Source organism: Heteronotia binoei, chromosome 4 (genome assembly GCF_032191835.1).
Source record: "Heteronotia binoei isolate CCM8104 ecotype False Entrance Well chromosome 4, APGP_CSIRO_Hbin_v1, whole genome shotgun sequence".
In the NCBI taxonomy this organism is placed as follows: domain Eukaryota; kingdom Metazoa; phylum Chordata; class Lepidosauria; order Squamata; family Gekkonidae; genus Heteronotia; species Heteronotia binoei.
The window spans coordinates 117378498-117392060 of record NC_083226.1 but is presented as its reverse complement, the minus strand read 5'-3'; the positions used below and the strand labels follow the sequence as shown (position 1 = coordinate 117392060).

At 40.1% G+C, this 13563-nt stretch overlaps 1 protein-coding gene across 1 annotated transcript in view; it reads left to right on the top strand.

The window, feature by feature from the left end:
- Positions 1 to 13563, top strand: part of LOC132569512 (leucyl-cystinyl aminopeptidase-like) — a 95969-nt gene that overhangs the window by 50300 nt on the left and 32106 nt on the right. The window contains exon 7 of the mRNA XM_060235652.1: positions 13023 to 13136. Within this exon, the coding sequence (XP_060091635.1) occupies positions 13023 to 13136 (114 nt within the window). The remainder of the gene's footprint in view (positions 1 to 13022; positions 13137 to 13563) is intronic.

Sequence of the window (13563 nt, the reverse complement as noted above, 5' to 3'; positions counted from 1 at the left end):
CAAACGAAATCTTTGTGAGACCAACTCAAAGGTAGCCTTCATCTCTTGGGTCACCTCAATCTTTTCTGCAGGAGATGAATGTCCAGCAAGTGCCAAAAACAAAGGTGACAGTTCCATGGTTGTCAAAGCTAGGAACGGCCTAGCCCAATTAAAATTTTCCAATATACTTTGTAATTGGACCAATGTCAATGTCTTTGGGAGCTGTAATTGTGGAAGCACGGGAATTGATGAAGTTGTGGAAAGCTTGTGCCCTAAATACATATAAGGACTTTGACGTTGAATCTTTTCTGGGGCAATTATCAGACCATATTCTTGTAACACTTTTACTAAAAAACCCACATGGTGACTTGTAATTTCACTTCCAGCCAGCAGGATGTCATCCATACTTCCAGTGTATAGGCAGGGCATGTAATGGCGCTGCTGGATTTAATGATCCTTGAGCAGCTTGAACTGCAGCCGCCAGAAGGCGTGCTGCATGTGTTTGAGACCCCACATTTTGGCACACTTTGAGCATAGACTGGATATCAGTGGCTGGATTATTATAGATAGGTGTCAAGGCTGCTTTGCAATCCTCATCAGCATTTTCAAAAGCCAGCTGTTTAAGCAAGAGTTTTCTGGCTCTGGCACTGTCAATCTGACGCTCAACTGCCCTCACTGGGGGCAATAGAGAGCGCAAAAGCATTTTCCAATCAGTTGGAGGGAGACGTTGGAGTGACAGGCTTTCTAATATAGCTCTGGTGTAAGGTGCCTGAATCCCATTGTCCCGGACTGACCTCTGTAACTCCTTCAGAGTCTGGAGTGATAGTGGATCAGATCTGTCAGGGCCAGCTGGGGCTCCTCCTCCACCTGGGGCTCCTCGAATGATTGGAAAGACAGCTTGAGTTTGATCTACGTCCCCGTCCTCCAGCACCGCAGTTTGGAAGGCTGCAGCTAGCTGTGCTGACCTCTGCATCATTGGAGCAAAAACTATATTATTTTGGCCTTGATTTTCTGTATCTGGGCCATCTGGTGGTTTAGGAGGTGGATCAGGAGCTTGATCATATCCAGGTGTGGCAAATGACCCTGGGGGCAATGGTTGGAGGATTTGAGGTAAGGGGGCAAAAGGCATTACTCCAGCCTCCGTCTGCTGGTTGAATAGAATGTTGGTGGGCTTAACCCCTTTTAAACAAGCCCTCACTTTGCCCCAGGTGAACAAAATTTTGGCAGTGATTTTTGGATGATCCTGGAAAGCATTTCCTATTTTATACCAGTCTTGTATTTTGAAAGTTCCACTCTCAGGAACCCACGGGCAAATATCTGTTATGGCTTTAACCAAATCAAAAACATCAGACTTCTTAACAGCAAATCCTTCTTTAGAAAGAAGAGAATGTAAATCTTGGCAGAAATCGGCTTGGGCAGCTGAGAGGGAAGAACCCATTTTCTTCTCTTAGTGTCTGTGGTCTAACTTGACAAAATCAACTCACCCTTGAGATCCGTAGTCGGATGATTTAAGACGTCTTTGAAGCCCTCGCCGGGCGGAATGAATTGATGACCAAACAGTAAATCAGCTTATCTTATCTTCAGAGCCTCACACCTCGGGACCAAATGTCGTGGGAGCCAGCCCATAACACCGGTGAGAAAAGTAAGATTTACACGACAATACTAACACACACAGACACACAGGGAGGCGCCTGAATCAGGTTCAAAAGTGCATCAGGAGGTTGCTCAACGAACAGTAGCTAGAAGCTTCTCATAACTCCAAAAAAACTGCTGTGCAACACTGATGGCTGCTTTTATTTACGACATGACATCACAACATTCCACTTGCTCCAGCCAATTAATTATCACGTCTGATCAGCGTAACCACAAATAACGCCTGCGCAAATCTCTTCAAACTAGCATGTTTTCCTTATCATATCAAAGCTTCAATGCACAGCATTCTGTGGCGCAGTTTAATTTCTCTCCTCTTCAACCTGAATCCCCACACATTTCTCTGGTATTTTTTCTTGCTTCCACAACTGCGCATACAATGTCCTAGCAACTGAAAGCAAGTACTAAATTATAGTTCTGTCTTCTTTTGGAAATTTTTCCATTTGTAATCCCAACAGAAAAGTCTCTGCAACTTTCTTAAATCCATATCCCAAGATCCTAGAAATTTCTTGTTGAATCATCTGCCAATACTGTTTTGCTCTTTCACAAGTCCACCACATATGATAGAACCTTCGTGTTTTTTACTTTTCCAACATCTGTCTGACATCTTATTGTTCATCTTTGCCAACTTTTTAGGAGTCATATACTATCTATACATCATTTTAAAACAGTTCTCTTTAATACTATGACATATTGAAAGTTTTATAGAGTTCTTCCACAAATATTCCCAAGTTTCCATCTGTATTTCTTTATTTACATTAATTGCCCATTTAATCATTTGACATTTTATTACTTCATCTTACGTAGACCATTTTAAAAGTAATTTATATAATTTTGAAATTAATTTTTCATTGTCTCCAAGCAGAACTTTTTCCATTTCTGTTTGCTCTTTTCTTATTCCTTCAGTTTTAATATCCGTTTCAACCAAGCTCTTTATTTGTTGCATTTGGAACCAGTCATATTTGTTATTCAGCTCTTCAACCGTTTTCAACTCTATTTTTCCACTTTGTATTTTTAATACTTTGTATACTTTGTATTTTTAATACTGGTGATTTAAGAGGGTTCTACGAAGCCCTGAAGGCAGTATATGGTCCATCATATCAGACTCAGAGTCCCTTGCGTAGTGCAGATGGCCAAGTGCTCCTCACAGACAAGGCATCCATATTGAACCGGTGGTCGGAGTATTTTCAGGTTCTCTTCAGTGCCAACCGCGTAGTTCAAGATTCAGCAATTCACCTCACCCCATTTCAACCAGTGAAAACAGAGTTGGATGAGATCCCCACTCTAGAAGAGACTGTTAAAGCCATCAAGCAACTGAAAAGTGGCAAGGCAGCAGGAGTTGATGGAATCCCACCAGAGATCTGGAAGCATGGGGGCACAGTACTACATAGCTCACTTCACAAAGTACTTGTCACCTGCTGGGAACAAGGCAAATTACCACAGGACTTTCGCGATGCAATCATCATCACCCTATACAAGAACAAAGGGGAAAAGTCAGACTGCTCCAACTACCGGGGGATAACCCTGCTCTCCATCGCAGGCAAAATCCTTGCCAGAATACTCCTGAACAGACTGGTGCCCGCCATTGCAGAAGAACTCCTCCCAGAGAGCCAGTGCGGCTTCAGAGCTAACAGGAGCACTACCGACATGGTATTTGTTCTCAGGCAGCTCCAAGAGAAATGCAAGGAACAGAACAAGGCTCTGTATGTGACTTTTGTCGACCTTACCAAAGCTTTCGATACCGTTAGCAGGAAAGGCCTGTGGCAAATCTTGGAACGTTTAGGATGTCCCCCAAGGTTCCTCAGCATGATCATCCAGCTACACGAAGACCAGCGAGGCCAAGTCAGACACTGCAACGACCTCTCGGAGACCTTCCCAATAGGCACAGGTGTAAAGCAAGGCTGCGTTCTCGCGCCAACTCTCTTTACGATCTTCTTTAGCATGATGCTTCAAAGAGCCGCAGTAGATCTAGATGATGACGATGGTGTCTACATCCGCTATCGCACCGATGGCAGCCTGTTCAACCTGAGGCGACTAAAGGCCCACTCCAAGACAATGGAAAAACTCATCCGAGAGCTACTGTTTGCTGATGATGCTGCACTCGTCTCCCACTCGGTATCAGCTCTGCAGCATATGACGTCCTGCTTTGCAGAGGCTGCCAAGCTATTCGGCCTAGAAGTTAGTCTGAAGAAGACAGAAGTTCTCCACCAGCCTGCACCCCAGGAAGATTATCACCCTCCCTGCATCACTGTGGGTGAATCAATTCTGAAGACAGTCCAGCAGTTCAGCTACCTGGGGTGCATCATCTCCTCAGATGCTAAGATCGACGAGATTGACAACAGGCTGGCAAAGACAAACCGTGCCTTTGGCCGACTGCACAAAAGAGTGTGCAGCAACAAGCATCTGAAAAAAGGCACAAAGATCAATGTTTACAAAGCGGTTGTGATGACAACCCTCATCTACGGCTCCGAATCGTGGGTTTTATACTGTCATCACCTGCGACTCCTTGAGCGCTTTCATCAGCGCTGCCTTCGCACCATCCTCAACATCCACTGGAGTGACTTTGTGACCAACACTGAAGTTCTCAAGCGGGCGGAGGTTACCAGCATCGAGGCACTGCTGTTGAAGACGCAGCTGCGCTGGGCAGGGCATATTTCTAGGATGGAAAACCACCGCCTTCCCAAGATTGCCCTGTATGGCGAACTCTCCACCGGCCATCGAAATAGAGGGGCACCAAAGAAGAGGTACAAGGACTCCTTGAAGAAATCCCTTGGCACCTGTCGCATCAACCATCACCAGTGGTCTGACCTAGCCTCAGATCGCAAAGCATGGAGGCACACCATCCACTAGGCTGTTTCTTCTTTTGAGAAAGCACGCATAGCTGGTCTTGAGGACAAAAGGAGATTGAGGAAGAATCGCACTGCTACAGCACCAACCCTAAATCAGACTTTTCCCTGCAGCCACTGTGGCCGGACCTGCCTGTCCCGCATTGGTCTTGTCAGCCACCAGCGAGCCTGCAGCAGACGTGGACTATTGCACCCTTCTTAAATCTTCGTTCGCGAAGCCAAGCCGAGAGATTTTTAATAGTTGATTATATGACAACCATTTTTCTTCACCCGTCTCAGCTGCTATTTTTATTACTTCTGCTGGCACTATCCATAGCAGCTTTGTATCATCTCCATATTTCTTATATTTCCTCCATGTGTTTAACAAGTTATTTCTTATATAATGGTGAGAAAAAAAGCCATCCATCTTTTTTCCCCCCATAATACATATAAGCGTGCCAGCCAAATTTATTTCCATGCCCTTCCAATGCTAAAAGTTTTTTATTTAATAACATCACCCATTCTTTTATCCACACTAAGCATACTGCTTCATGGTATAATTTTAAATCTGGTAATTGGGATCCTCTTTCTTTTGCATCTGTTAAAATTTTCATTTTAATTCTTGGTTTCTTCCCAACCCACACAAACTCTGAAATTTTCCTTTGCCATTTATTAAATTGTTTACTATCTTTCACAATCGGAATAGTTTGAAACAAATACATTATTCTTGGTAGAATATTCATTTTTATTGCAGCTATTCTGCCAAGCAATGACAAATTAAGTTTGTTCCATTTTATCATATCTTCATCCATTTTATGCCATAGCTTCTCATAATTGTTTTTAAACAAATCAATATTTTTCATTGTTATCTCCACACCCAAATATTTTACCTTAGAGGTAACTTCACATCCTGTTAGCTTCTGCAGTTCTTTTTGTTTACTTACTTGCATATTTTTACATAGAAGTTTGGATTTTTTTTTATTAATATAAAGTCCCGCCATTTCTCCATATTCTTGTATTTTAACTAGTAACAATGGTGTTACTTGTATGGGATCTTCATTTATAAATATATCATCTGCAAATGCCCTATATTTATAAGTAAATCCTTTTACTTTTAATCCTTCTGTTTCTTTATCTTCTTGGATTTGCATCAGTAGAGTTTCAAGAATCATTATAAACAACAATGGGGAAAGCGGACAACCTTGTCTTGTACCTTTGCTAATTATCATATCTTCTGTAAGATCTGCATTTATGCATGACCTTGCACGTTGTTCAGTATATATTGCTTTTATCATCCTTATAAAGTTTTCCCCCAATTCCATTTTCTCCATTATTGCAAACATAAAGTCCCAATTTAAATTATCAAATGCTTTCTCTGCATCCGCAAAGAATAATGCAACTTCTTTTTCTGAATGTCTCTCATAATATTTACAATATTTACAACTGTTCTAATATTGTCTCTTATTTGCCTTTTGGGAAGAAATCCCGCTTGTTCTTCCTTTATAAAATTTATCAAATATTGTTTAAGCCATTCTGCCAAGATTCTTGTATATATTTTATAGTCATTATTTAATAATGAAATTGGTCTGTAATTTTAACATTCGTGGCTTCTATATTTTCTTTTGGAATCAATGAAATAACAGCTTCTTTCCATCTATTTGTTATTTTCCCTTTTATTCTTATAATGTTCATCAATTTCTGAAGTTTTGGTATTAATTCCTCTTTGAAGGTTTTAAAAATGTATCTGTATATCCATCTGGCCCAGTTGCCTTTTCATTTTTCATTGCAGTTATTGCTGCTTCAATTTCTATTTTCTCAATTGGATCATTCAAGACTTTTTCCATACTTTCTGTTAAGGGTGCTATTTTAATATTTTGTAGATACGCTTCTATCTTTTCTTTTTTTACTTTAACACCCTTAAATAACTTGGCATAGTACTTGAAAAATTCTCTTTTTATTCCATCTTGGTCTACAAACTCTCGTCCATCAACCAAAATTTTATTAATAATTTTACTTTCTCTCTTTTTTTTCAGTTGCCAGGCCAAATACTTTCCAGGTTTATTTGCTCCTTCAAAGGATTTCTGTTGTAATCTTTTCAAATTCCATTCCAATTCTTTATTTAACAAATGTCTCATTTGTGTTTGTAATATTGTAATATCCCTCATAATTTCCCCCCCCCCCTGGCCTCTTTCTCAGTTTCCCTTCTTTTTTTCTTTATTTCATTTTGAATATCCATCATCTGTTTTTCTTTTGCTCTTTTGTCTTTATTGTTCAATGTAATCAATATTCCTCTCTTTACTGCTTTATAAGCATCCCAAACCGTTTGAAATTCTATGTCTTCTTTTTCATTTATTTGGAAGAAAGCTTTAGTTTCATTTTCTAGAGATGTCACTGTTTCTTTATTCTGTAGTAAATCTTCATTTAATCTCCATCTTCTTGACTTTTTAAACAATTTTGTAGTCCACATTATTGGGTTATGGTCAGCTCCTATTTTAGGTAGGATCTCTATTTTCTTTGTAATAAGACCTAAGTCCTTAATACCCCACAACATGTCAATTCTAGAAAAAGTATTATGTCTAGCTGAAAAGAAGGTATAGTCCCACACTTCAGGATTAAATTTTCTCCATATATCTTCCAGGTTTTCTTGTTTAACTAGTTCAAAAAAAGACTTTGGCAATTTCCCTTCCTTATTATTTTTTTTCCCCCAGACCTATCCAATGCATTCTTAATTGTTCCATTAAAATCCCCCATTATCAAAACTTGTTCATACGTCACTTAATCAAGTTGTGGTATAATGTCTTTAAAAAAAACATCTTTTGCTCCATTTGTGCATACAGACCCAATAAGAATGTTCTTTTTGCATTTAATATTATTTTCACTGCTATAAATCTTCCATTTTTATCTTTAAACACTAATTTTGGATCCAATTCTTGTTTAATATAAAAAATCACTCCCCTTTTCTTCTGATCAGCCAATGAATAAAATTCTAGTCCCAGCTGCTTATTCCATAAAAATTTGTAATCCTTTTGTTTAATATGTACCTCTTGCAGACAAACTATATTACAATTTTGCTTTTTAATCCAATGAAACATTGCCTTTCTTTTTTGTGATGAATTTAGTCCATTTACATTCCAAGATAATAATTTGTAATCCATCATGGTGCAAATTCTTTATGTTCTTCACAAAATCTTCGTTGTTCCTGTGTGTTTGTAATTGTAATCCTTCTCCCTTGAAGTTCAAAACTCAAACCTTCAGGTATTATCCATCTATACTTCATTTCATTGTCGTGTAATTTTTCTGTCAATTTCTTATATGATCTTCTGTCATTTATCACTTGTCTTGGCAACTCCATTATTCTTACTCTGCTCCCTCCCACCATCAGTGTTCTTTTGAAGTTTTTATTCATGATCTTTCCCACCATTTCTTTTGTCATATATCTTATAACCACATATCTTGGTAGATTTTTTTTTTTTGGCATATAGTGAGTTCACTCTATACAAATAGTCATACATATTTCTAGACCCTTCCGGATCTTCCTCCAAAAATTCTGCAATTATTTTTATTATATATTCTTTCAGGTCAGTTTCTTCATCCTCAGGTACTCCTCTCAGACGTATTTGAGACTCCATCAATTTGCAGTCATGTATTGCCACTTTTTCTTGTATTTTGTGCAAGGTGGAATCATGTACTTTAACTCTCCCTTCCACCTCTTGCACTTTCTTTGATGTTACCACAGTCTCATTTCTGAGATCCTCTATATCTTTTTTTAGCTCTTCAATATCTTTTCTAATTTCTTTCTTGGAAGCAGTTATCATCTCCTTCATCCCTTTCATCATCCTAGTTTCCATTGCATCTAGTTGCTCCTGCATTTTCTCCAATGAAGCAGTCCTTGCATGGGTTTGCTTATGGTCTGACATGTAAAAATACTAAAAAAATTGACCTCACCAAATTGAATTTTGACTATCAAATTTAAAAGAATGAAGCTTGCTTTCTTCAATGAGCATAATTTTGCTGTCCTCAGAGCCTACTAGGCTCAGATATTTATTTTTAAAGTTTTTATTTTTCCCCAAATGGCGGTCGCGACTTTCTGCCTCTCTTTTTTAAAAAAATTTCCTCTAGAGGCTTCTAAAATAGTTTTTAGCAATAATGTCCAATAGCTTTTACCTTATAGGCTTCACCTCCACCGGCTCCACCAATTTTTAATGTCCCAAACACTTTAATAATTATTATTTAAACTTTGATCTCCTTGCAATGGCTGCCGATGTTTTTCTATGATATTTCAGGCCTAGAGTAGGCTGCTTGCTTCAGTGATTTTCTCCCAATACTTACTGCTTTTCTTGCCACCGAATTCCATTTTCACTGGTAGAGAGATCTCATGATACTTGACGTATTTCCTTTGTCGTCTGTGGAAGCTGCAATTCTCTTTCTCAGAAACTGCAAGTAGACCAAACAATAAATTCCTTCTCACTTTTTAACACTGTCCTTTAATTTTACACAGTCCAAATTTCGCCCCTTCTCCCCTTCTTCTTCCAAGCTGTCTAGATTTCAATTTCCCACCTTCTGATTTTGTTTTGTTTAATTTTAATTAGTCCCAGAATGAAAGATAGCAATCTGTACCTTTTCTGTAGTTATCCAGATCAACACCAGTCTTGCATAACTTTAGATGGTTAGTAGAATCAAAGAAGATTAGGATCCTGTCGAGCTTAAGTCAAATAAATGACTCTGGAAACCTCTGCAGATGATGAAAATGCAACTCATCTCCGGAGACTCTTCAAAGCCTCAAAGGAGCCCCCCCCCCAGGACCCCCTTTTAGCCAAAGTAAATTTCCTCAAAGTTTCCTGTGCATATCTTGGACTGATCTCTGACTGAGAAAAGTAGGCAGTAGGCATTAGATTGCCTTTCACTACGCTGAACAGAAGTTCCAGCCTGCTCCCCTTTTGAGAAGCAGTTCAGCTCGGCATTTTCCAACCCTGGAAGTCCCCCATTCCACTGCATATCTTGTCATGGAAGATGGCGTTACTGGTGGCACTTACATCCGGCAGGAGAGCCAGTGACATTTGTGCCTTCCGGACAGACCGCCCATACACTGTTTTTCACCATGACAGATGGTGCTACGTCCAGACCCTGCTTTCCTACCAAAGGTGGTTTCCCCTTACCACCTAGGGAAGTTGTCTACACTTCCTTCCTTCTTTCAGAACCCCAGTGATGCCGGACAAAAGACTACATAATCTCAACGTACGTAGAGCCCTCACATTCTATATCGATAGGACACGCTCTTTCCGTAAAGACTCTAGACTAGTCTATGGGACACATAAACAAGGGTACAAGATCTCAACTCAAAAGATTTTCGAAATGGGTTGTGTCTGCAATTGCCTTATGTTACCAGCTGGCTAAACAACCTTTATCTGAAAACTTACAAGCTCTTTCCACTTGAGCCATTTTCACATCATCAGCCTTCTGCAGAGGCGTACCAATGGAAGACATCTGTGCCGCTGAAGTCTGGTCCTCTCCATCTACATTTGCCATGCACTACGCCCTAGACATTCATATACGGCATGACGTATCCTTCAGGCAGGCTGTACTTTGCTCCGTTTTTGACTGACGCCTTCAGCTCCATGCCCTGTGAGTACAATATTTCATGTCATTTATATGCATGTTTAATACGTGTTCTTTTATCCTTTGAACCAGCACCCACCAACCATGCACTTCCGCTTATCAGTCACCCATGTGTGGGACTGCACAGAGTCCACGATGAAGATAAACAGGTTGCTTACCTGTAACTGATGATCTTCGAGTGGTCATCTGTGCAGTCACACACGCCCGCCCAGGCTTCCCCGCTGCTGGTTTACTCTCCTTTCTAAATTTAAATTTTCTCTATACAGCGGCAAGAAGAAACTGGGCGGATGGAGCGACTCCCCCTCATTCCAGGCATGCGCAGTGGATGCCTATTCCCTAGATCGAGAGGGAATGCGCGCCAAAATAAAACACCTGAGGCTAGCTTTGAATTCTCTGAGGTTGGGTTCGTTTCCAGGTGGAAAACCCATGTGTGTGACTGCACAGATGACCACTTGAAGATCATCAGTTACAGTTAAACAACCTGTTTATAATGTTAATCTAGTTTGAAATTGTCACAAGACTCCCCTAAAACAAAGAGAATTTTAGGTATATAAGGACTATGTAAGGTTCAGCCACAAAATGGGTTCAACTTCTCCTCCAGAGAAACCTCCACTGCCATTCCAGCACCAGGAGAACCGAATCAGCCAAAGTATGGTTTAATACCTGTCCCCGTACCCACTACCACTGCATTCAGGCCCCTGGATTTCTACCTACACTTTTCTAAATACTGTCCTGCTCCTGCTTCCCACTTTCTCTCCTATCTTGCCTCCAGAGCTCCACATCTTCCATCTTCTACAGGCACCTCTGCCACCCCCATCCTCTGCAACTGCCTTAAGCATAGTGTCTTGGATTCAATCTCATGCATATTCTAGCCCCCCACCCCAATCCTGCCTTTGTCCCTGTCTGTATTACTCAGCTCAGCTGCTCCTTTCCTGGCAGGACCCAACATTCACAGATAATCCCTGCTTGGTTGCCCCCCTCAAAGGGAACCACAAGAGAGTGGGACATTACTGGGATAATCACACCAGGGTTGAGATTTGTCATTATTGCATGTATGAACTGCCACTGATTAATTGATGCCTTTACTTTCCTTCTTTAATCTATCTACCTTTTAGTAAATCAAATTTACTATTGCTTATTAGCAGTGTCTTTCTTTTCAGCTCCTTTGGGAAAGTGATGTATCAGGGCAAACTCATGTATACACTGGCTTAAGTGGTCCCTAAGTGGAGGAAGACAATGGCAAACCATCTCTGCTTAATCAGTTGCCTAGAAAACCCTCAAGGTTTGCCATAAATCGGCTATAGCTTGACTTCATTTCACACACATACAAGTGGTCCCTAGACTGTTCGGCTGTACATTTGTGGGGATGTCTATGAATGCCAGCCACAGGGCTTTAGTAACATTTTCATTATCATGGTTAGTAGCCTTTGATGGATATAGCCTCCATGAATCTCTCTAATCCTGAACCTTTCTAGTCCCCTTTTAAAGTCATCCATGTATGTGGCCATCATTACATCTCCTGGAAGTGAGCTCTACAACTTAATTATTGAGTCAATAAGTATTTCTTTTTTTTGTTCTGTCCTATTCCCCAACAACTTCATTGGGTGCTCCTGAATTTTAGTATTATTTGAGAGGGATAAGAAGCAGTAAATACCCCCACTTTCTCAATCCCACGCATAACTTTATAAACCTCCATCACTTCTCCCCTTGGCAGTCTTTTTCAAGACTGAAAAGTCCTAGACTCTTTGGCCTTTTCACATAGGAAGGATTCTCAGCCCCTTAATCAACCTGGTTGTCCTTTTCTGTATTTAAGCATGTAATGGTTTCCCCATCTGATGCTGTAGTGAATGGTGACTGTGTGTTTATGCAGTGTATCCAGCAGTGCTGTTGTAACAACCTTGTGTGATTCTATTGATTCATGATGGGAATATTTGGCATTGGTACTGCATAAGGAAAGTGGAGACAAATTCTATGTAAGTTTAAAGAGCAAGACTAACCTGACACTGGTCTTGTGGTCTTCTGAGATCCAATTTCAGGCAAAGCTTATGAAGCTGCTCTTTTCCATCTTCCCTGCATAACTCCCCAAAGCTGCTATGAGTCAAGAGAACCTTAAGAACAGCATGGGACACAGCACAAGAATCTGCAGCTGAAGGAAAAACTATGGAAACCACCCCTCCACACACACACACACACCTTAGCATGAGTGGAAGCAGCTTCTCCTCTTGCAAGTGCTTCCTGTTATGAGCGAAACCATGGTTTTATTTATTTTATTTTTATTTTATTACATTTATATCCTGCCCTCCCCTGACGGGCTCTCTTGTACAGGAAACAATTGCAAATGTTGGTGGGGGCATGACAGCATGCAACACTGTCAATTTTGCCCAGGCATGTTGGGTTCAGTGGAAGAGTTCTGGAGTTAATGTGAATTTTTTTCTCCATGTGCATGTTTTTGTACTTCAGTACTGCATTAAGAATTATGGTTAGAGATAACTGAATGTCCATGCCTATATACTGCTTCATGCAGTTCATAGTTATTTATTTAGAGCATTTGTATGCTTGGCCTTTCTCCCAACACAGTTAAGATCCAGCAAAACAATAATATTAATTTAAACTCTTAAACAGATAATAATAAGCTTTTAAAATACTTTTAAAATGGACTAATGCAGAGTAAGCTGCTTAGCACAAGGCGAATCGTTTCTGTAGTGTTGTTTTGCTGCTTGAGGGACTGGTATGGAATATGCTGTCCCAGAAATTAGAGCAATGCAGGTTATCTTCATGACTACAGTCTGCTCAGTTTCCTGTTAAGATGACAAATTGTTTTTTATTTTTCAGAATCCTTTGTTGTCTGTTCTATATATGAACCACTGACATAACGCTTTATGAAGTCTTACTTGCACCCTATAGTTTCATATTTAATGATAAGAATTCATTATTCTTTTTTTCTATTTGTAGTGGTTTGGCAATCTTGTAACTATGGAATGGTGGAATGACTTGTGGCTGAATGAAGGATTTGCCACTTTTATGGAATACTTTGCTATGAATGAAAATTTCCCAGATTTATTTACTGTAAGTAGATACAACTGGAGGTGTACAGAAAAAAATCTTCATTTGGTACCTATTTGATATTAAACTCAGGGACTAGAATAGTATTTGCTAAAAGCTTGCTTTGCAAAGAAGAAACTTCTGTGTCCTCCCTTGAAGGGCTTGTAGTTTTGATGCTTATCTTTGTATTTATCTTCCTAGTGCTGTTTGATCATTTATATGGGCTCTCAGTAGGAAATAAAGTGCAGCTTGAATTTTTGTTAGCATTTAAAGCTGTCGGAATAGAGATTCTGGAGAAACAAGATTTAAGTCCAGTAGCACCTTTGAGATCTGAGGAAGGGAACTTTGACTCTTGAAAGCTCATACCCTGAACATCTTCTTGGTCTGTAAGGTGCTACTGGGCTTGAATCTTGCTCTTCTACTGCAGAAGAGCCCTGATGGATCAGGCCAG